Genomic DNA, 22,158 nt, shown 5'->3' with positions numbered 1-22,158 from the left:
TAGATTTTAATTGCAGTGATGATTATCTTACCTTTAATAAGGATCTGAAATTTGTTACGGTCTATTTTGTTATTCTGTAAGTCAATCTTGAGGGCCAGCAAGAGTGTGAAGATGAACTTGTGATTTTCATACAGGCCTCTTACAGTGTATCTGAACACCTCATAGGTTAGATATTCAATGATGTTTGCAATCCGCTTCTGAGTTTTCGAGGACTTCTTAGACCTGATAGTAACAATAGTAAAGGCTGTTACAGCCACATGCTCCATCCTCAAAACAAACACCATGATTATTCAGACATATTTCTTAAGCCAGTTTTGATGAAACCATACCTTGCTAGTGACAGGTCAAAGAGTTTGAGGAACTGACCCAGGGAGGTCTGGTACATCACATTGACCATGCTCATCTCTGTGATGAGGAAGTAGAGGATGCTTCCTCGGGAGGCAACGGGACGATATTCTGCTTGAGCTATATTGATTTTCAACTCTGCGTCTGCTGCAATACTGAGCTTTGCACTAACTTCAGCAGCAGTTTGCTTAGTTGTACTCAGAATTCCGATCATGGAGTCATCATCAACCAAAGAACCTTTAATCCCACAAACATTTTTCTTATTTTTAGAAATATATAAAACATCACAAGTATGGATTAGAAGAAACTGCCCTTAATCTACACCAGTAACTGTTGTACCTTTTGTGCTGCTGAGTTTGTACAGCAAGTTGTCTTCCAACTCCTGCATCTTTCTCTTATTGGCAGTTACATCCTCAATTAACTTCAATCTTTCTGCCTCCAGTTCCTATTAAAAGAATTAAAATAACTCTCAACTTATTAGAGCAATTGAAATTCCCATGCAGTCCAAAGCATGACCAATATTATGTGGTCAGTACTCTTATAACAAGGTAATACTGTATAACAGGAAACATTGATTCAGCTACACTGACACAACTAACTTGTTGGGAGGCTGCCAAGTGATACTTGACGTTTTCACCAGTTCATGTTATATTATTTACCACTAATACAAAATCCACGTGAGGAAAATCTGTATGGTACAACATGGAAATAACAGACACTTGCATATTTCTCTCTGAGGATGACGCGACCAAGTAGCTGGTTCTCCAGGCCCTTCATGTTAACAGTGAAATCAATGATGGATGTCTTTGCACTGACTTCTGGGGTGTATGCTGGATTAGGCAGTTTGGTGGTTATATAGAGCTGGAAGCCATCCATCACGTTTATCTCTTTGTCTCCCACTTTAACCTATACAAAACAAATTCAGGAATTTAGGAGAGGACATATTTTACAGTTGTAGTGTTCAATTCAAGTGGGTATTACAGCTGATTACCTTGAAACTAGTCCCAGATTTAATGAAGTTTTTCTCAAGGACATTGTCAAGGGCAGGGTCCAGCTCCTCACATACATCTTCAATAAGCAGTGGGCATCCCAAGGAAAGACAGTCTTCCAGATGAGAGCGAAAGAACTTGTGGTTGAGTGATGTCACCTGAAAGAGAGATCACAGATTGCTTCCATACCATCTGTTACCCAAACAACTAATATGTGGGAAAATGGCACAACTTCACTGAATTTCTCTATGTACTTGGAGTGCATTATTCTTTTCTTTTCTTTTAATCCAGGCCTTTCCCTGAGTCTGGGGATCGATGAGGAGGGGATATCTTGTTGCTTTTGTGACGATGATACCATTCTGCACGGACAAGTCATCTCCTGGGAGTCCTTGAAGGTTCCAGTCACTTATCTGAAACATAAACAGGTGTAAATGTGTTCATATGAATAAGTTCGTGTGCAGCTAGCAGTGAGGTCAAATTAAAATTGCGTTTGTGTTGTTCTTACGGTGGGAGGGTCCACTAACGCAGAAATGAGGTTGAGGTTTTCTGTAAAAGGAATTTTATGCCTCCTGAGCTCTGCCTCCCAGATGTCCTTCAATAACATTTCACGGAAACTCTGGTTGAATGGCCCACAGTAAGACAAGAAACCAGTGAGCTGGAGCACGTCTCCCACAAGTCTGACAAGAAGTATAGAAGCAAATGACCTCATTTAAACGCTTAAAAAAGTCAATCCCAATTATATAAATAATATATGTCCCTAAAGTTGTATGCGTCACTTCTTTCAATGCTAAATTCAGTTTTCTTTGCAACCTACCTGTTGATCTGTGATTTAAATTCTTTGCTTTGCTCTATCCAGCGAATTTTCTCTCCACTAAGTCCATCAATAAGTGCAGATGCAGCCTGCATTTTATTCCTACACATCTCAGCATCATCTAACAAGTCCTGAAAAAACGATATTGATATTTTAAGTGACCCACAATTTCAATTCCAATTTCTAGCTTAGTAAATGCAATATCAAAAATGTTTTACAGGCTTGAAACGCACCTGCTTCTCTTTCATAGCAGCATCACATTTGGCCTTGACTTTGTCAAACTCTGCTTGCTTCTCGGCCAGCTGAGCCTCAGCCTTGCCTAGCTCATTATTAGCCACTCTTAGTCGGATTTCCTGAATGGCCAGGTTAGCCTGGACACAAAGGACACTGAAGTTCACAGCAAAATCAAAGTATAATACAACACGTGTAGGATGTAGTAGCATTTGTACCATCATTATAATATTAACGCATCTGTCTACAATGTCTCTTTTTAAATATAATCCAGTTTATGAGCTGTAAGGTACAATTCCCACAATATTCACCTAAAATGAATGTGTACACCCTAAAACAGGTTTAAAGCTTTGATTTTTTTACTTTAATAGTCAGCTATGCCAGATCTATATTGGAAAAAATGATTGGCTGCAATGATGAAGATTAACTTTACCTTGAGAGGCAGCACTTCTTTGTTAATGGCAAAGAACGCGGCCATAGCCCGGGTCCATGCTAGCAGACCAGCTACATTACCACACACTTTCTTGGCATTTTCCATTGTGTAATCCTCCATGTCAAAGTACGGCTGCAGAAGTTCTACTGCTTCCTCATTAATTTTGTCATTTTGGAACTGCTGGAGGGACGTCATAAAACCAGTGGAACCAATAAGCTAAAGAGTAGAAAAGAATGTCTGTGAAGGTTCTCAGTCATCCAGGTCATAGTTATCCAAAGAAGGTTAAAGTCCAGTTGCTCTTGACTTTAACCTTCTTTGGATGAGTAGAAAAGAACATTTTTACAAAAAGGGATCCACAAGTAACAATACAATAGTTACAATGTTGATTATTTTGAGTGTGTTATTATTATAACACTACATATTGTGCAAAACTGGAACCTACATACAAACAACATTCATACCTATGTGATGGCTGTGTGTAATTGTAACAAAAATTAATTGCAACTGAAATTTAATAAAAATGATTTTTACTTTCAGTGATTCTCCCCATGATGGCTTAAGACAGTGCCTTTCTGGATCAATGGAGACAGTGTCCAACTTCTTTTGGAATAAAATCAGGCAGCAGTCTGTAATCCTCATAATCAGATGTGGTGGCTTGGCCAATTTTCTCACAGTGGCAATGTCAGCAGGCTTGATGGTCTGTTGATGGTTTTTTTAAATTTGTCAATAGAACACTGTATATGGTGTGGATACAAAAATAAGTCAGAGTTAACTAATGAAATCACACAAATCTCACATTTAGTGCAGCTTTAGCCTCTTCTAAAGCTGGCCTGGCAGCCTCCAGTTTTTCCTCTGCAATAGCTTTTTCTTTCTCAATTCCCTCCACAATTTTCTTGGCTTTATCCTTCACAACCTGGACCTCATTCTTTACAATGGTAGCAGCTTCAGCACTGACTGTTACCTCTGCCACCACCTGCGAATGCAACAAGAAATGTGTTACAAATGATATAGTACAATAAATTGTATCACATAAATGTTTATAAGCTGTTGACCTCTCATCCAGTTTTTCAGTTTTCAGTACTGGGGCAGATAGTTGTGACCAATATCATATCATATCATATTTGCCAGAACCTTTAATACTTGTTTTTATGCAATTTTGTAAATTCTGATTTCTACACATGGTCATCTTGGATTGCAGGAGGCTGTATAATTTACCTTCTCAGCTTTTACAGATGCTATAGCCAGCTCTTTTTCCTTGACTTCAAGATCTCTGGATAATTGAGCCACAGAGGTACTAGCCTCCATCAGTTTCGCCAACCCTGGAAAACAGTAACACCTTTTAAAATCCTTTCCCTAGAGTAGACTTTGCAAAGTTGTCCATACATGTCATCTTTATAGCATGTCATAGCCTTGCTGCTGAACTTCCTTACCAACATTCATGCGTTCTGCTAGTGTGTGGATATTGTTGTACTTTTCAGTGTACAGTGTTTTGTAACTATTTATAAAAGAGAGGTAGGATTTAGGAGTGACGTGAGTCCTTCTTCGGAACCTGAAAGATCAAACAGCATACAATTTTACCTTCATGTAAAATATGTCTCTATATCTAGATATAAATAATTACAATGTAGCAGTGTGAACCTATACCTTTCGAAGTAGCTTTCACAAGTATCTGACACTTTGTCATGGTATGTGCCCATGGTGGTCACCACAGAAGCCTTCACATCAGCAGAGCAAACCATTGGAAACTCAGACAAGAAATAGTTGGACACAGCCACCAAAGCCTCGTTGGGCCAAGGGGTGAACCAGTCCATGGTGCAGCCAGAAATTAATCCTGGAAACTTTAAGGATCTGGAGCGAAACTTCTGCCCCACCTGTCAAGATCATATACAATGTAATTGAAATGAGAATATTCACTTATGCGTGTGTAATGTGACAAAACAAAAAAAATATAGAACAGCAAAGAATTCAGTAGGTAACAATGTGGACAAATAAATAAAGATGCAGAGAAATATAAAGTATTGAATATACAAAGATTTTACCTACCGGAGAGAAGCAAAGAACTAGGTGCAGATTTTTTCTGGAGCGGGATATGAAGTAGTCATAAAGATTGTCAAAAGTTGGTGGAACACGAGGAAACTCCTTTTTCATCACACTGATCAGATTCTGGGTGATCTCTAGCATCTCATCTTTAGCAAACAGGTTGGAGACCTGCACACAGTTAATTCAGTGAAACCATCAGGACCAGTAAAAGCATTTGTCTGACCTCTTTGTTGTTGTTTTATAGGATTTATTTATTTCTTTAATTAGGATAAATAGGAAAGTTCTCAACTACATTATATAAATTCAGACTCAGCTGGTTTGGATGACCATGGATTGGGACATCAAAGACATGAAACATTTTGAAGTTAAGTTCTCACCTCTCCAGATGAAAGAACATTGTTGAGGTACTCAAGGAAGGCTTCCTCTTTTATTTCATTATCAGTAAAGATGAAGGTGATGCCTTTTCCCTTAGCCCCAGCTATTTTATACAACAGTTTCAGGTCATCCGTGAAATTAGTTATGTTGTACGTTCTGATGAGAAAACATAGCAGTATAAGAAACAAACCCTCAGTAATTCCTCCTGCAAGTGTGAATGCAGTAAAACAGTGACAGATGCACAATTATGTATAACTGGATCTGCAATACAAAAAGATAAAAATACATATTCCATTGTTTTTTAAACAAAAAGGCCTGGTACTTCTTTAAACATGTTTTGTTTCTAATCACAATGGCCTTATAATATGTACATGACAATTTGCTCAAGTCCCAAAAAACACATACCATAATAATGTACTGTACTGTATGTGTTATAGGTTTTCGACTACTGGAAAATATTATTTATAAACTATAGGACAAATTATAACTCCAAATCCTCCAACAACATTTGACAACAACAACAAAGTTATCAAAATAACAAGGGTGACAAAGTGATCCATTATTATTTTAACAACAAATTACATACAATATATACATTTACTTACAAACATTGGAATTAATGAGAATTAGGTGATATGGTAATCAGCTTGTTTTGTAGTGAATTTAAAACGGTGAGAATAAATAGGTCAATAAGAGTCCACTTCATCTAGATTTTATTAATTATTAGAATCAGTATATTTTATTTTACAAACTAATTTAAAACACTGACTTATCATTTAAATATTCAGGAATATTCATTGGTAGTCTTTCTGCAAACATGTTACAACATACAAAACAACATAGACTACGCTCCGATTTTTTTTGTTTGACAGTTCACATTATAGTTTAAATGTGGCCCATATCAGATTCCAGTGTGAACTGCCCGCGGCCTTAAAGTGACCCGCATGCGCAGAAGAACAACACCATGTCACAAGCAGCACGGTGTTGCACACTACCGAAGTAAACAGGGAGCAACAGAGGTTAGCTCCAGTTAACTCGCGGGAGACTCCCGTTTTGCATTGTCCTCTCACGGGTCACATTTCTCCCGAATTATGACAAGTGTTACCAACTTTCTGTTCGTTTCATTAGTTTCTGGCGCTGTACAACACATCTGCCCCACAACTCACTCCCTCTCTCCCTACTGTGTCCGCTCGGACAAGTAGCATGCACGTAACTCAGAAGAAAGCCCCGGTCCGGTGGATTTTAGGTATAAGAAAGGTAATTTGTGAGCAGATGATAGCGAGGTAGAGAAGGAAGAGAGCCACATGTTTAACTGTGGCTTTTTGTGCAGCTTTTTCGTTCAGCGCGGCTCCGTCTACAGCACAACAGCTGCTCTAGACTGACGTCAAAGTCGCATCAAATGCGACCTGAGTGTCCAGACTGAGGTCTCATTTAAAAAGATCCAATCTGTATCGGATTTTGACCACATATAGAAATGGCTCAATTCCGAACTGGAAAAGATCAGATTGCATGTGACTTGGCCTGTTCACACTGTCATAAAAATATCACATCTGAGTCACATTTGGGCGAGAAAATCGTTTTGGGTCACATTGGCATGCAGTCTGAACGTAGCCATAGTGACTTTATTGAGTTTTCACCTTGTTTACCACCTTATCTTGTAAGTGTGTGGTCACCCTTTTCCAGGCTATCTCACTAATGCTGACAGCAGTTTTATGATTTTGTTTTTACCTTGTCAGTGTGATCTGGAAGATGCTGTATCCAGCTATATATGAGGCCAGGCGGGTCAAACTCTGTTTCCCTGATCCTCCCACTCCCACAAGCAGAGCATTACCATTGTCAGTTCGAATGATTCGTGAGATCTACAGGAATGCAAACCTCAAATACATCAGAATGATCTACAGCTTATTCTACAGGATGTGTGTTGTTAGACTGGCTTTTAGTCAGACCTTGACAAGATGAGTCATGGCATCTGTGAAGAAAACCAGATCTAGGCTGGAGCCCCTTGTTATCTCATTGTGCTGGGCCTGATACATCATCAACTTTTCTGATAAGACCTCAAAGTTTGGCACCTGGTAGAACATTAGTTTGCTTAGTTGAAGAGTACAAATATCATACAATGGTATACATACGAAGTTCATACCAGTTCATAAATTTTGGGGGCATCAAAACAGGTATCATCATCTTCTTCTCCAGTGGGCTCAGGAGCATCTCGCAGGAAGTCCACAAAGTATGGCTCAGGATGAAGGTTTGAGACAAGGCTGGGGTCAACATGCTCCTGAATCACACGACATAGAGCCTTCTCAAACCACTCTCTGTCCTCAGAGCAAATAAACCTATAGATATAAAACATTGTTTCAGTTTGCCTTTCTTCCACTTGTGTTGTACTTAAAAATAGCTTTACTGTATGTTAGCATTGTACCTGTCAGCAATCACCCTTGTACATTCACTCTTGAAAAGAGCCAAGAGAGTGGGGATATCATTACACTCCTCTGACTTAATGTTTAACATCCCTTGCCAGATCCTGGACAAGTCCCTCAAATTGAAGATGTAGTGGAACTTGGAGGGTGTAGGAAGCATTTTTACCTTCAATGTGAAATGATCAAATCAGGTCATGTCTTCAATAATAAATCTACCCTTTTAATCAAATTCACATCATCTTCATGTGATTACCTTTGTCCACTGCCATAAAATCCTCCCAGCAGACACAAGACACCTCACCATATCTGATATCTCAGAATTAAATTCCCTGCATTGTTGGAAATATCCAAAGCCAATTATACCTGCAGAAAAAGAGCATGGAAAAAACCAAACAATTTAAGTGTTTCATACAGGTACAAGAAGAAAATGAATAATTTTAGAGACAGCTACCAAAAATCTTATCAATGGAGGTGTTGGACGGCAGAGTGCAGTTAAAGACTGTAAACTGTCTCTTCAGTCTTTGTGGAATGTCATTTCTCCCACCACCAGGGTGAATCATGGCAGCCAATATTTGTACGTCCACAATAGTGGTGAAGTCTCCTGGTTTGTCCAGATTGTACATGCCGCTCATTTCCATCATCTGGCGTACTATCTCATTGGTGATCTGGTTGGACAGTCAGATAGAGTAGTTACTTAGAGTGAACATGAAATACTAAATATATAAAAACATCTTCTATATAAATACCTGATCTCCCCATTCATTAACAATAGGCATGTTGATATCATCAATGAAGACCGTCATCCTGCGGCCCCCTGGGGGTCCATAGGTGCTGCCAATTCTTTTCTCAATGTAGCTTTCCACTGTTCGCTATAATGGGGAAAAACGCTTTCATCAATCAATCAAAAAGAGAACTGTACAAAGCCGTGCATACAGACCAAGATAAATATTCCACCTGAAACATCATGGGTTCTGTCGCAGATGAGAAGTTCAGGGACTTGGAGACGTCTGTCTCTGGATCGTATTTCTTTGTGTAGCTTTTTATCATCACTGTCTTAGCTGTCCCTTGTTCACCAATAAGCAGTACGGCCTATATAAACACAATATTTGTCTTTAACAGAAATACCTTAAAGCTAAATTAAGTAATTACATTTTATAATGGAAAATACTTCTGTTATTTTAAGAGACAAGACAATCACCTTGTATTGTTTGGCAATAGTCTCCAGCAGGAAAGAGGTTCTTGTATTATCCACATTTGGCACAAGGATGGAGGCGTAGTCTGGCACATGGTCAGTTGGATAGACATACTCCCCCACATGGTTATTCCAATGACACCATTCACCTGTAACAGAAGATTGACATACATATAGTGGTATGCCTACTATAAAACAGTCCTTGAAAAACAGATAAAGATAGCAAAGAGGTGGTATTCAATGTATAAAATGACTGTACCGTTTAGGTTGACCATGTACTCGTACATAGTCTCTCCTGTCTGTATTTGAGGCACATCAATGCAGCTGTTATGACCTCTGATGTAAGCCTCCAGTTTGTCCCTATCCTCTAACTCCAAAATGGCTCCCACGCTCCACATCAGGCAGAAGACAAAGAGGCGTTCAAGGTGTTTGCTACAGGCCAAGCCCCCTGTCTCCTTGGTTGGGATGAGGCCCTCCAGCAGATTCAAAGACTGCGGGTGGATCACATTTAGATGATTCACTGTTTCATGAAACAAGTTTGGAGCCAGCATCTAATTCCTGTTTGTCTTCAGCAGTTCTGGATACATACCTGCATTATGTAGTTGCACTCCAAAAGCTCCATTTTTGGTTTAAGATTCTGCTTCATATATAAGTAAGCGTCCTCAAATATCTTGTCGTATAAACTCATAATGCTTTCTGCCTCTTTTGCGTTGCGCTTGTGAGCCCATCCCTACAACATAAAGCCCATGTTCCACCTAAGCACTTCATTGTAAAAATAATCTAAACAAAACATAGTTTCTTTTCTGCAAACACTCTTTCCTTTGACAATATGATTTAACAAAACAACTGTACCTGGAGTATGGGTTTCCAACTGAGAGCTGAGGAGCTCATGAAGACCATACCCACCCGGGACACAGTAGCAGGGGAGGCATTATCCATGTTGTGCACCTCAAACACCAGCTTGCATGATGGAGACATGGTGATGCGGTCACCATTAGCCAGGGTCAATGTTTTGTTATCATCCAGCACAGAGTTGAGGTTCTCAATCCATATGGCGTCCACAGGGCCATCCAACACAATCCATATAAACTCCCCTGAAGTGCACACATTTTTAGGTCTAAGCATCACTTGATGTTTAATACTTATTTAGAAAGTGAACAGAACCTGCTTTCATCAGAAAAAACAACTAAACTGTATGAACCTTGCCTTGAGTCCAGCTTCTGATGCTGAAATCTATTTACTGTCTATTAATCATATGCTTATGCAAGATTTCTTTTTAACTGAAACAGACTCAAAGGCAAGTTGTGACATAAACTGAGCAATATTAGTTCGAATGTGCCCTAAACTTTGTGTTACAAACCTTTCTTGGCTTTAAGTGTCCTCCTCCACAGAGTGGAAAATATACCATCAGTCCAATCATTTGTGGCTGCGTCAAGACGACCAAACATCTGTGGTGCAGTGATTGCTTTGGGGTTCATGCGCATCTCCCTGTGCGGGGTTCCACATTCAGACAGAGCTCGCATGAGAATGTTGATGACCGTGGTCTTCCCAGCTCCACTTGGGCCCAAAGTCATCAGGCCATGGCGCACCTGTGAAGCCTCATAAAGCTGATAGGGACAGTAATATGTCAGTAACATATGTTCCAAAAAATAACTAAAACACAAAGATTAAATTGCTGCTGCTGAATGACTGAAGCTAAGCTGGTGTGGGCTTGGCCTGTACCTGGATGGGAGACCTCCTGGGAAAACTAAGGCTGTATTTGGAACCGCCTACTACATACTACTGGCAACCACAGTATGTACTGCATGCAGTATGAAACTGTTATTTGATTTATTTTGCAGTATGCTAGGCCAGGCTTAGCCAGTTTCCGGTTTTCAAAATCGGAACAATCAGGAATATAACTTAAAATCTTCTTCTTCTTATGTAAGGAGAACAAGGCTGCAGCCGATCTGTAGCAGATGTTTGCTTTGGTATATTGGTGCATAAATAAGAATTATGTGAAATAAAAGCAAATAAAAAGCAAGTACTATAACCGCAACTGTAACATTACACTAACAAAGTAATGTCTATTTAAAATAATGATGATAAAAAAGCGACAACTGTCCCCTTTCATACCAATACTGTTGTTTATTTTTTATCAAAGTGCTTCTATGTTACACAAGCCTGTCCATCATGAGCCAGATGTCTCTTGATTTAAATTAAAATGTTACAACATTACTCAGAATGCAAGGACAGAATAACAGCGGTACGAACATTTAGCTAACAACTGCGGTCTTACGGCTGCAGCGCTCTATGTGGCTGTGAGCTCCATGAGCTGGCACGAGGACCAGGGGGATCCGTGAGCTGACTGGCCGGCTCGTTAGCTAACCCTGAGTGCTGGGTCATTAGCTTCCCCCGCCACATTTGCGGAGCTTCTCAACTCTGAAAATGTTCAAGTACATTTTCAATCTGCCAACAATTTTCGTAAAACTGCTAATATTTGAAATCTAGACTTGTTAGAAGTGGATTTACTGATGAAATAGCGTGTGAAAATGGTGAAACAAGTTTTGTTGTTGTCCTCTAAAGAGAAGACCGGTTGCTGTGCCAAGTTCTAGCGCTTTGCATTATGGGACACAGTACGCGAGATAGACTGGTCTGATGCATACTGGAGATTTTTCCCGAATCAGTATGCCATCCGGGTATTTTTGGCATACTGCAGATTTTGCTTTTGTTTGCATACTGCATACTACATACTACATACGGGCCAAATCAGTATGTACTACTAGTATAGTTGGCGGTTTCGAATACAGCCTAAGTTGCTGCTGGAAGACGTGTTGGTGGGCTAGTAGGGGGCAGTCCTAATAATAAGATCCCAATGCCCCAGTGCAGTGATGGGGACACTGTGCTGTAGGAGCTGCTGTCCTTCGGATGAGACGTTAAACCGAGGTCCTGACTCATTGTGATCATTAAAGATCCCATGGCACTTGTCGCAAAGTGTAGGGGGTTCTTCCAGTGTCATGGCAAAAATTCCCAAACTGGCTTTCACCATCTGGCCATCTAATCATCCCCCGTAGTAATTGGCTCAATGTTTCCCTCCCTCTCTGCCTCAAGCTGATGTGTGGTGAGCGTTCTGGCGCTAAATGGCTGCCGTGCATCACCCAGATGGGTGCTACACATTGGTGGTAGTTGAGGTGAGTCCCCCCGCCCCCCTTCACAGTGAAGTGCTCTGAGTTTCCATGATAAAGCGCTATATAAATGTAATGCAATATTATTATTATTATCATTATTATTATAGGGAGATCATACAGCAAGACACTTAAAAACATTCCCCCATCCCGAGTCTTGACCAGCTCAGCAGCTTGACCCAGATCAACCTCTTTCATCCTATCCCCCTGACCCTTCATCTCTACTTTCTTGACCCCTTCATGCTATCACGACCTCTTCACCCCCCCAACCCCCGCCCGATCCCTTCATCCATTCCAACTTGACCCCTCCATCCTTTCCTTCCTGAACCTTCTCTGCTAACCAAATAAACTACCTGTTGTACCTCAATTGGCGTTGTCTTAGTTACAGATAAAGACGCTTTGAGATACCTGAATCAGCTTGAGGTTCCATGGTGGGTGGTTGACAATACCAGCAAGCTCAACTTGATTGGCAACAGCAGTTTGAAGTTCAACATATGTGCTGCCATCCAGCTGGATACCAGGGAACAGGTCATTAATCAGACTAAGGAAGAGGGGCTCATCCTCATCCACCTGAAACACACAGAATGACTCACATACACAGTATCTGCAAAAACAGTGCAATACATCCAAAATGTATTTTATTATCCCTTATGGCCAACACTTCTGTCATACTAGTTTAGAAAGATTCATGTCACGCAGCACTCTCATGACAGTGCTGGACTCTGTGTCATCAGGTCGTGCCCTTTTACTGGCCCCCAGTGTTCTTAACACAGACAGGATGTTCCTCAAGCCAAAGTCATAATGGACCTAACAAATAGCAGTGGTTGGGTGTTAGTAGGTCAACAATTATTCAAAAAACTAAATAAGCACTGATCACAATATTCTCACCTGCTTTGTAAGCTGTTCTTCACACAGCTTATAAAGGACAAAGAATTTCTGGGCTAAGATGACATTGTCATTGAATCCACAACTGGCTAGTTTGACTCTCATGATGATCTGCCAAAGACAACAGTGGAGAGGTGAGTGTCTGTTAAAACCAAAGCTAAAGGAAAAACATTACTTATTGTAGCCATGACTCACCTGTCGGTCTGGTACCATCATAGACACTGTCCTAAATTGCACTTTTAAGTTTTCAGGAAGTTCCTGACGACCTGCATATCCAGGGTTCTAGACATGGAATGACAACACATTGTTTATTGTATATCTAATGTTTTCTACCTAGTTAAAGGTGTTTCTCATAAGATTCATGTACATTTGTGTACCCTACCATAGTGATAAAAAGGCCAAACTCTGGATTCAGATCCACACAGTCTCCATCAGTAAAGATGAAAATGCTTTTGTGTTTCTTGCGTGCCATCAGAACAATGTAGATCTGCTGAGCAGCAACAGAAAGCACTGGCAGGTTGATTCTGTTGAACTCATCAAAGCAGCCCCAGGACCCTGACTGTGCAAGGCCTTAAAAAATAACACAGTGTGAGAAAACTGAAATTGTACACCACACTGCTGGATGAATTGTTTCATTGCCTGAGATACCTTTGTATATCCTGCCAAGTCCTCTGAAGTCCATCTGGTCTGAGCAGTTGAACACCACCACATACTTGCCGAGGCAGCGACCCATGTCTTTGGTGGTTTCAGTTTTCCCAGTGCCGGCTGGCCCTGCAGGGGCTCCTCCCATACTCATGCCCAGAGCCTGGGACAGTGTGATATAACACCTGTAGATAAAAAGAAGCTGTCTGACTCAACTTGTGTAACACTAAATCAAAAAAGTAAATTTAAGTAAAACAATCAAATTCCACTAGTCTTGCCTGTCAGTCAGAGGGGTGATGACCAGACGGTCGGTACAGCCTAGGAACTCATTCTGATAAATGAAGTCAACATTAGTAATGGACACAATGACCTTATCCAGGTCCTCCTTGAAGTAAAATCTGCTCTGCTTTAGCCATTCAAAGTCACTGATCGATTTTATACGCTTTTTTACCTGAGGACAATGTAGGATATCAGTCAGAATGTGTTACATAAATGACAACAATCAATCAATAATATAAAAGAATCCACGACAGGAGTAGGATTTTTCAAAGAACCTACTAGGTCATTAAATATATCACTCTGGTGAACATGGATTGTGACGAGCGTCTCATATTTGACTCTGTCAAATTTGCTCAGGTCACAGGTGGTTTGTTTAATGAGTGTGTTGAGTAGATTTAGGAATTTCTTTTTTGTAAGAGGCATGATTTCCTTGTCATCTTCAGCATGTTGCAGTGCCTCTTCTGAATTTTTTGTCCAAAGCATCTGTATTCCAAGCAACCCCACCTAAAAAAGTAAGAGCCAAACGATGCATGAAAAGATCCATCTGATGAAGTGAATTATAACCTAAACCTAAAAGTAGTAACCTAAAAGTATGACCTAAGATAACCCTAACCCATTCGTTGCAGTGCTATCCTGTACTACGTCTTTATACCGCTCAGACTATTCTTTTTTGTTATTTTACAAACATTTGCCACAAAATGCATCTAAGAATATGAAAAGGATCCTGACCATGTTAGGCTGCTGAATGGCACTGATGAAGGCATGAAAAGAACAACTTTGTAGATGTTTCATGAGGCATGATGCCATAATTCAAGACACAGAGGCTAAGCTGTCAAGTGATCACTATGTAGTAGTTTGATCAGGACATGGATAAGCCTTTTATAATTATACCCTGTACAAGCCTAGTATTGACCTGCTATCTAATACAAAAGGTATTATAGTGCAACTAGCATGATAAATGTCAACTTATTTATTTTTTTTACTGACAGCAATACTGTCTTCTGACCTGTGCTTGAAACTTGTTTAGAAAAGAGAGAAGATCAAAGTCTTCATCGTTGATCTCTAGATCTGAAGCTTTGATAACGGAGTGCAATGAAGCCTGCTGTTGTAATAACAGTTCCCCGAGCCACAGCTCCACTGCTCCCTGTGCCACGACAGGACTGTCCAGCTGAAACAACAAACACATATTTACTATACGATACTAATGATCAGTACAAGAAAGCAACAAAGTGCATAAATTTGAGCACAATTTTAAGGTAGTTTAGATTTTTATGTAGTTACAAGTTATCTTATTAAGCTTTCACAAACAAAACACGACACACAACGTACATGAGTGTAATAGATTCAACTACCCAACAATATACTGTATAATGTAATTAAAATCAGCACCATTTAGACCAGCTGTGAAAAAGTGCTTTTCATTAAGAGTAACACATGCTGTTCTGTGGAATATTTAAATTTTGCAGATGTAGAATTATATTATCTGCAAATGCAATTCGCATTACGTACCGGTAGTTTCTCTCCCTCTTGTGAAATAACAGCCAAAATCTTGTCATACTCTGTTGCATGAAACTTCACTTCATTAACATTGTCGAACACTCCAAGTAGATGTGACTGAAAAAATAATTGCACTTAAAATTAGTTTGCCACATTTTTACCAACCAAATACAAGAAATCAACATGTCAATATGAGAGATTACTACTTGAACATTTTGCATTGACACCGATTCCTTTTAACATTTCACAGTAAATAAAAATAAATTATAGTGACAGTCAATGTTCTAACCTGAATTGTGTGAGAATCACTGGCTTGTCCGAGGATTTCCAAGAGGGCCGGATCAGACACAAAGAAGAACCGTGGGAAAAGGAGCCTTTTTTTCTCAAGGTACCTGTTTAGTGAGATCACATCATCTCCTGTGTAAACATTATCTCCATCAATTGTTGCTAGAAGGCTGGGGACTATGTCAATTTGGACAATGTTTTCTTTTTGGCCCAAAGCATTTGCTAGGAGCAAGGAGTAACCAAAATGAAATGAAAAAAATGATATCAATAATAATCAAGTCTGATGATGACACTTGAATGGAAAATATTAAAGTAAAAAAAAACAGTTAATCTGCAGTGAGGATGCTGCAAACCAGACTTCTATGTTGCTTGAATCTCTTCGGTTTACATAATACTGTCAGCAGCAATTTGGGGGATGCTGAAATTAAAGTACAGTTATACAAAATGCACTAGTAAAGGCAGAACTACTTAGAATATCATATATAATTATGTTTTAGCCCCACTGTTGCACTGTTGTTGACAAAGTTTTACCCTGCGAGAGATTTTTGACAGAACTCCAGCTGCTTCTGAAGATCTGGTAGGAGCTCTCCCAGAGTTGGATCACCCACACAGCACTCCACCACATTTGGGACTTTTTGGGCTCGCTGCATGAGCGTAATCCAGGATTTGTCAATGTTCTGAAAACGCTTTGCTTCCTATATTGGGAAAATTGGAAGTATTTTTCTGTTTTACAAAGGAAGAACTCAGCATTGTAATATAAAGGTAAAAAGTATTAACTATACCTGTGGCAGATCTTTGGCGATGTCACCCCCAACAAACACAGCCTCCAAATAGATCCACAGGTTTTGCACAATTATCCACTGTTCAATGACATCAGATGATGTTGAAAGCTTGAAGACCCAATCCTGGATCTCTGCTTTGTAGAAGGTACTGTATCTTTAAAGGAAGACAATGACACAAGTTCCTTAAGACAGCACAAGACACTGTGTAAGCCAAAATAATAATTTATTTTTATCTTTGAAGTAGTAGCATACTTTTGTCCTCAATACGTTTTTTTCTTACTTGGTGTTAAATCTTGATTTCTGTCAATGTTTTGAAATCTCATCATTTGTTAATAATTATCAGCCAGTGTTTGCTCTGTTATACCTGTTGCTCATCAGAGACCCCAGCACCATCAGACTATCCTCCAGGATGGTGAGGATCTCTGCTGCATCTGCCCCTTTTAGCATCAGTTCTCCTCTATCTTTAAATGTCATCAAGCTCAGGGTCTGGCTGGACCACACTTCTTTCACTTGTGACAGCTTAGCCTCAATGTCCTTCTCCTTTACAGCTGATATGCAAATGTCCTACAGTACAAATGCAAAAAGCGAAGCTTAGGAGGTTGATCAAAAAAATAAGATAAATGTTGTGGCTAGAAATTAGAGCAGGTTGTAACCAAGGTTATTATCGTTAATGAAGACGAACGAAATAATGAAAACTAGATGTGAAAAAACACTGTCGTTAACTGAAATAAAATAAAAACGAGGCTTTACAAAAAAAAGATAACTAAGTAAAACTGTATTGTAGGTTTGCAAAAAACTAACTAAAATAAACAAAAATGGAAGAGTAAATGTTCTTAGTTTTCGTTTATTTATTTATTTCATAGGACCTATATTAGCCTACATTTCGGGTGGTTATGAAGCCGGTGAAACTGACGTTGTGGGTCAGTTGATCTGGCTGGACAGGCAGCAGCAGTTCAAGCGGTGATTTGCTGATAGGTGCCTGTTGGTTAGCAGGTGTGTTATGCTTTTGTCCTCCGCGTGAAGAGCTGACATGCTATGTGTCATGTGGCTATCCTGCCATGATTGCCTTATCCGTCAAGAGAGCCCTGACCCCGGACAGCGTCCGGCTGCAGTGTAGCAGGTGGTGTTACAGCTGTTACAAGGTGACCCCCATGTAACGTTAGGGGTAGGCTAACTTAGACCCAGGTATGGATCGGCTGCGTAGTTAGTCTGTTTTCTATTATCTTTTATACATATGTACAAAATAATATGAATGCAACAACAGTACAGAATTGTGTTTTTTTAGTTTGGTGGTTTTCTTTTCCTTGTTTTGTTTTGTTCTGTTGTTCTGGCTTAGTGCTCATCCTGCGTGTGGGATAAACTTGCCCCTTGATTGTGAGCTCCCCTTGCATTGGATTAACGGTCTGCTGGTCATTATATTTACTGCATGTCAGTTAGTGCTTTATGGGCTCACTGATATCTCAGCCAACCTAATCTCTTTGTGTTTCACATGGTTTTAATACCTATTTTTGATTAATAAAGGTTTAGATTTTAATATAACTGTTTTCCAGTCATACTTGCATACAGGGTGCTAGGGACTTATTTTTTGTGGCTCCAAGGGGGACCTACACTATCTTCCAGTTTCTTAGCTGTCTATAAATTGTATTTCACCTCCATTTATTATGGAACAGTGGGTTAGAAATGAAACTGTAGATTGCATGTTCTTCATTTATTTGTAGTATTTATTAAGACAATGTGCTAGTACTTCGAATATGTATATTTGCTTAGTGTTTGGGCCCCTATGTACAAGTTTTAGATAGCTTGTATTTTAATGTTTTGTGAAAAAACTAAACTGGACTGAACTTAAACTGAACTGAGCTTGGCATTGTGCAGCAACAAAGACTAAAACTAATAAAACTGATAAAAACTAAACTAAAACTAAGCATTTTCAAAAAATTAAAAACTAAACTAAACTAGCAAACCCACGTTAAAAACTAATTAAAACTAAACTGAAATTGAAAACAAAAAGTAAAAATGAAATAAAAACTAATGAAAAATCAAATAACCTTGGTTGTAACCACTGTGTTCAAACTGCCAGCAAACCTCAATATCATCCTTGTACTTCAACAGAGGTGCTTCCATGATGTTCTGCAGTGTGAAGACTTTAGACTCCACCTCAAATTGGTGACCAGTCAGGTCTGTGATTCGGTCCCAGTGTCTCCTCATCATAGACTTGTTAGCCATCATCTCAAGTAGAGGGCATGACTCACTGAAATCATCAATCGTCTTCTTCAGGTCTAGGAAGGCTTGCCAGTCTTTTAGTCCTTTGGGTAGCTTTCGGCACCTCGAAATAGGTTTAATCATTGAAGTTTATTCATGAAACAATATACAAACAACAGTTTCATTTTCACAATCTACATTTAAATACTTTCAAAGCAATACCGTATTAACATTGGGAGAGAATGAGAATTGGTAGAAATACTTTGATTACCTGTTCTGAAACTCCAAAAGTTCTGCATTGATTTTCTCAATATCTACATCTGTCCAAAGAATGCCATAATATCCATGAATCTTATTCATCACTGCATCATATAGACCATAGAGTTTCTGTAGCAGGTCAAGCTCTTTTCTAAGGTAACCACAGAAAATCATACAACTATTAGTCTGAATAATTAATATGATTAACAGCATAAATAAGTATTGCTGAACTTTCATTGTTCTGGTAATGTAGGGTAAGCTTTTGTAGAGTGGTAACTCACTTTTTCTTTTGTAGACAGTCATACTCTGTGATTGGTAAGCCAAGTAGCTGCTCCCCAGAGGTATATGTGTTGAAATTTCTCCACAGTTCTTCAAATCTAGCCTGAGTACAATTAAAAAGGGTCTGTATTAAATCCACAAAATAATATAATCTCAAAACAGTAAAATGCTAATATATTTTTGTATTTTATTCTGCAGAAAATCAACCAGTTACAACTGACATTCAAATACAATTAATTATTAAATTAATTAAAAAGAAAAAGAAACTGATAAGTGTTTGTGTTTATAGAACAGATTTACATAGCATTTTAATCCATTGCTCACTTATCGCCTCTGATAATTTTGCATTAAGATCCTTGGATTGATGTTATATGAGCTGACACACTCTTAAAGAATAAAGACAACTGCATCAGAAAGCGTCTGCCCTTAGAGGTGGTGTAGGTAGCTGATAGACACAGTAAGGGAGGAGATTATAAATCAGAATTAGTTTTTGGTCTATCTAACTATCTTCATCATAAACACTTAAGTGAAATCTGTATTAAAGTAGAAGCCAGATATTATTGCTGACCGACCAAGTTTGACCAGCGGGCCGCTTATTGCCGAGTTTTGCCAATTTCATTAAATCTTAATTTCAAACTGACATGTCTTTAGTGTGCCACATACTGAATGCAGTAAATAGCTTTTCTACTTGTTTAAATGCTTTTCATGAGTCTAACATTGACCAGTATACAGAATTATATTAAGTTAATTGACTGTGTTACCTGACAAATCTGGAGCCTGCGGCTGGCTTCTTGGGGAGCTATTCCATCAACCATGGGGCCTTCCTATAACACAAAATTATACAAGAACTGAATAATAGATAAATTTAATTGATTGATTGATTGAAAACTGATACAGATTAAAAATACACAGATAACTTACTAAATCATATTTTCTCATGAAAGTGTCAACATCATTTTGGAAAATGGCAACACACTCCAGAAGGTTTTGTCTGAACTTGGGCTGCATACGAACTAGTTCATCTTGAACTGATCTCTGGGGAAATCAGGAATCAAAAACCAAGATCACATATGAGTTACAGAAAAGGTCATTAAAAATCCAAAAGTAAAAAAAGCATAAATCTAATGATAATACTAACAGCTTTAGACTGAAGCTTTGTGAAGAAATGCCTCATATTGTACACCCCTTCTGCTTCTCTTTTGGTCACTTCTGTTTCATATTTAGTCAATATTTCATAGGCTTCCTGTAAAACATCATCATAAGATGGTTATTTGACAACTTCAAGAAATCAAAGAATTCAATTCAATTCAATTTTATCTATATAGTGCCAATTCACAACAACTGTTATCTCATAGCGCTTTTCATCTAGAGCAGGTCTAGATCGTACTTTGTCATATTATTTACAGAGACCCAATTCCCACCATGAGCAAGCACAACTGTTTTTTTAATACAGTCTATGATTAGCACAACAGGAGTCAATGCAGAAGCTCAAAAAGACAAAGTGTCCTCCGGCTGACGTAGGCTCAAATTTTGTTGCAATACATCATCTGGCACTGCACAGGTCAATCAAATACATGCACATTCCTAGTTATAATTCATACCTCAATGGAAATCAATGTCATATCAGTTTGTATTTCAGCATCCCGAAGCTTAGACAGGGCCCCCATAGCGTGGCGCACATCTTCCAGATTAGCCACAGGGTGAGATAGTTTTGTGAGGTATTTGTTAGTATGTATGCTGGTGTCAATCATTTTCTTCTTGTACTCCTCCTTCAGATATTTGCACAGCAGTTTCTTCCAGGTTTTGGTCTCAAGTGTCAAGGACTTCTTTAATGGCTCTAAAAAGAGATACAATTTACAGTGCAGAATTTGCATTCCTTCCCTTTAACACATACAGTTCTCAAACCAGGCACAACCAAGTGATGACGTAACTACTAAAAAAACCAACATTCTCTTCTATTTAAGACTCAGATGGTCATTAGACATTTTGTATAAAATCAACTGTTTCTTAAGAGGATGTTGCTTCTATGGTCAAAAGGATTCTTGTTTGTAGACATTTTTCCAGGTGTGGCAGAGGCGGAAATGTTGCAATGGTGGACAAAGTACACAAATCCTGTAATTGAGTAAAAGTACAGATACCCTTGCTAAATATTACTCCACTAAAAGTAGAGGTCTTCAATTAATAAATAAATACATTTCTACTTGAGTCAAAGTACAGAAGTACCTGCTTTTAAAAACCAAAAGTAAAAAGTATTATCAGTATGGTTTTAACAGAGAACATGGTTTGTCAGGGGTTTCTGTCAAACAGAATTTAAAAAACGATCCTCATATATTTTGTGTGTAAAAATCTAACTCTGTAAAGTAACTAGCAACTGGAGCTGTCAGATAAATGTAATGAAGTAAAAAGTACAACATTTCCCTCTGAGATATAGTGGCATGAAAATAAAATTCTCCTGTAAAGTACAAATACCTCTCATTTGTACTTAAGTAGAGTACTTGAGTAAATGTACTTAGTTACTGTCCACTACTGGTCATTTGCCCCAGTTTGGTCCAGACCATTGACTGTACAGTATATAAAGATAGATGACATGACTGTCTTGTTTCTCATCATCAAAATCATTAATTCCTCCCTCACATCTGGATCAGTCCCCACAACACTCAAAGTTGCAGCTGTCACCCCCATCCTCAAGAAACCTGGTCTCAACCCCGACATCATGCCCAATTTCTGACCCATCTCCAATCTCTCCTTCCTATCAAAAATCCTAGAACGTGTTGTCGCTGCTCAAATTCAAACCCACCTCACCACTAATAACCTGTTCGAACCATTTCAATCTGGATTCCGCTCACAACACAGCACTGAAACAGCCCTCCTCAAAATAACCAATGACCTCCTCCTCTCCGCCGACTCCGGTCACCTCACCATCCTAATCACGCTCGACCTCACAGCAGCCTTCGACACCATCAACCACTCCACTCTTCTCTCCCAACTGGAAACCTACTCCAGTATTACTGGCACTGCACTCTCCTGGCTCCGCTCCTACCTCACAAACAGACAA

The 22,158-nt window shown here is 39.1% G+C and overlaps 1 protein-coding gene across 1 annotated transcript in view; it reads right to left on the bottom strand.

The window, feature by feature from the left end:
- LOC119901860 (dynein heavy chain 8, axonemal-like) overlaps nt 1–22,158 on the bottom strand; it is a 44,348-nt gene that overhangs the window by 5,082 nt on the left and 17,108 nt on the right. The window contains exons 29-79 of the mRNA XM_038717588.1: nt 20,705–20,940; nt 20,242–20,346; nt 20,025–20,138; nt 19,865–19,927; nt 19,106–19,206; nt 18,838–18,975; nt 18,450–18,690; nt 16,732–16,931; nt 16,368–16,521; nt 16,117–16,280; nt 15,590–15,692; nt 15,313–15,417; nt 14,810–14,971; nt 14,083–14,307; nt 13,803–13,975; nt 13,531–13,709; nt 13,265–13,452; nt 13,078–13,164; nt 12,886–12,993; nt 12,670–12,804; nt 12,406–12,567; nt 10,194–10,440; nt 9,686–9,927; nt 9,423–9,563; nt 9,093–9,324; nt 8,840–8,982; nt 8,596–8,730; nt 8,388–8,510; nt 8,093–8,306; nt 7,895–8,004; nt 7,644–7,807; nt 7,365–7,557; nt 7,171–7,293; nt 6,953–7,083; nt 5,227–5,380; nt 4,853–5,017; nt 4,454–4,680; nt 4,240–4,358; nt 4,025–4,128; nt 3,606–3,782; nt 3,341–3,508; nt 2,810–3,025; nt 2,379–2,516; nt 2,149–2,276; nt 1,840–2,011; nt 1,589–1,744; nt 1,337–1,492; nt 1,069–1,251; nt 685–790; nt 330–582; nt 32–222 (exon numbers count right to left, since the gene is read on the bottom strand). Coding sequence (XP_038573516.1) covers nt 32–222; nt 330–582; nt 685–790; nt 1,069–1,251; nt 1,337–1,492; nt 1,589–1,744; nt 1,840–2,011; nt 2,149–2,276; nt 2,379–2,516; nt 2,810–3,025; nt 3,341–3,508; nt 3,606–3,782; nt 4,025–4,128; nt 4,240–4,358; nt 4,454–4,680; nt 4,853–5,017; nt 5,227–5,380; nt 6,953–7,083; nt 7,171–7,293; nt 7,365–7,557; nt 7,644–7,807; nt 7,895–8,004; nt 8,093–8,306; nt 8,388–8,510; nt 8,596–8,730; nt 8,840–8,982; nt 9,093–9,324; nt 9,423–9,563; nt 9,686–9,927; nt 10,194–10,440; nt 12,406–12,567; nt 12,670–12,804; nt 12,886–12,993; nt 13,078–13,164; nt 13,265–13,452; nt 13,531–13,709; nt 13,803–13,975; nt 14,083–14,307; nt 14,810–14,971; nt 15,313–15,417; nt 15,590–15,692; nt 16,117–16,280; nt 16,368–16,521; nt 16,732–16,931; nt 18,450–18,690; nt 18,838–18,975; nt 19,106–19,206; nt 19,865–19,927; nt 20,025–20,138; nt 20,242–20,346; nt 20,705–20,940 — 8,154 coding nt within the window. The remainder of the gene's footprint in view (nt 1–31; nt 223–329; nt 583–684; nt 791–1,068; nt 1,252–1,336; nt 1,493–1,588; nt 1,745–1,839; nt 2,012–2,148; nt 2,277–2,378; nt 2,517–2,809; nt 3,026–3,340; nt 3,509–3,605; nt 3,783–4,024; nt 4,129–4,239; nt 4,359–4,453; nt 4,681–4,852; nt 5,018–5,226; nt 5,381–6,952; nt 7,084–7,170; nt 7,294–7,364; nt 7,558–7,643; nt 7,808–7,894; nt 8,005–8,092; nt 8,307–8,387; nt 8,511–8,595; nt 8,731–8,839; nt 8,983–9,092; nt 9,325–9,422; nt 9,564–9,685; nt 9,928–10,193; nt 10,441–12,405; nt 12,568–12,669; nt 12,805–12,885; nt 12,994–13,077; nt 13,165–13,264; nt 13,453–13,530; nt 13,710–13,802; nt 13,976–14,082; nt 14,308–14,809; nt 14,972–15,312; nt 15,418–15,589; nt 15,693–16,116; nt 16,281–16,367; nt 16,522–16,731; nt 16,932–18,449; nt 18,691–18,837; nt 18,976–19,105; nt 19,207–19,864; nt 19,928–20,024; nt 20,139–20,241; nt 20,347–20,704; nt 20,941–22,158) is intronic.

Source organism: Micropterus salmoides, unplaced genomic scaffold (genome assembly GCF_014851395.1).
Source record: "Micropterus salmoides isolate LMB-PRFRI ecotype aquatic unplaced genomic scaffold, ASM1485139v1 Ms_hic_scaffold_14, whole genome shotgun sequence".
NCBI lineage: Eukaryota > Metazoa > Chordata > Actinopteri > Centrarchiformes > Centrarchidae > Micropterus > Micropterus salmoides.
The sequence above is the reverse complement of the archived record's forward strand: the minus strand, read 5'-3'. Positions and strand labels throughout refer to the sequence as shown.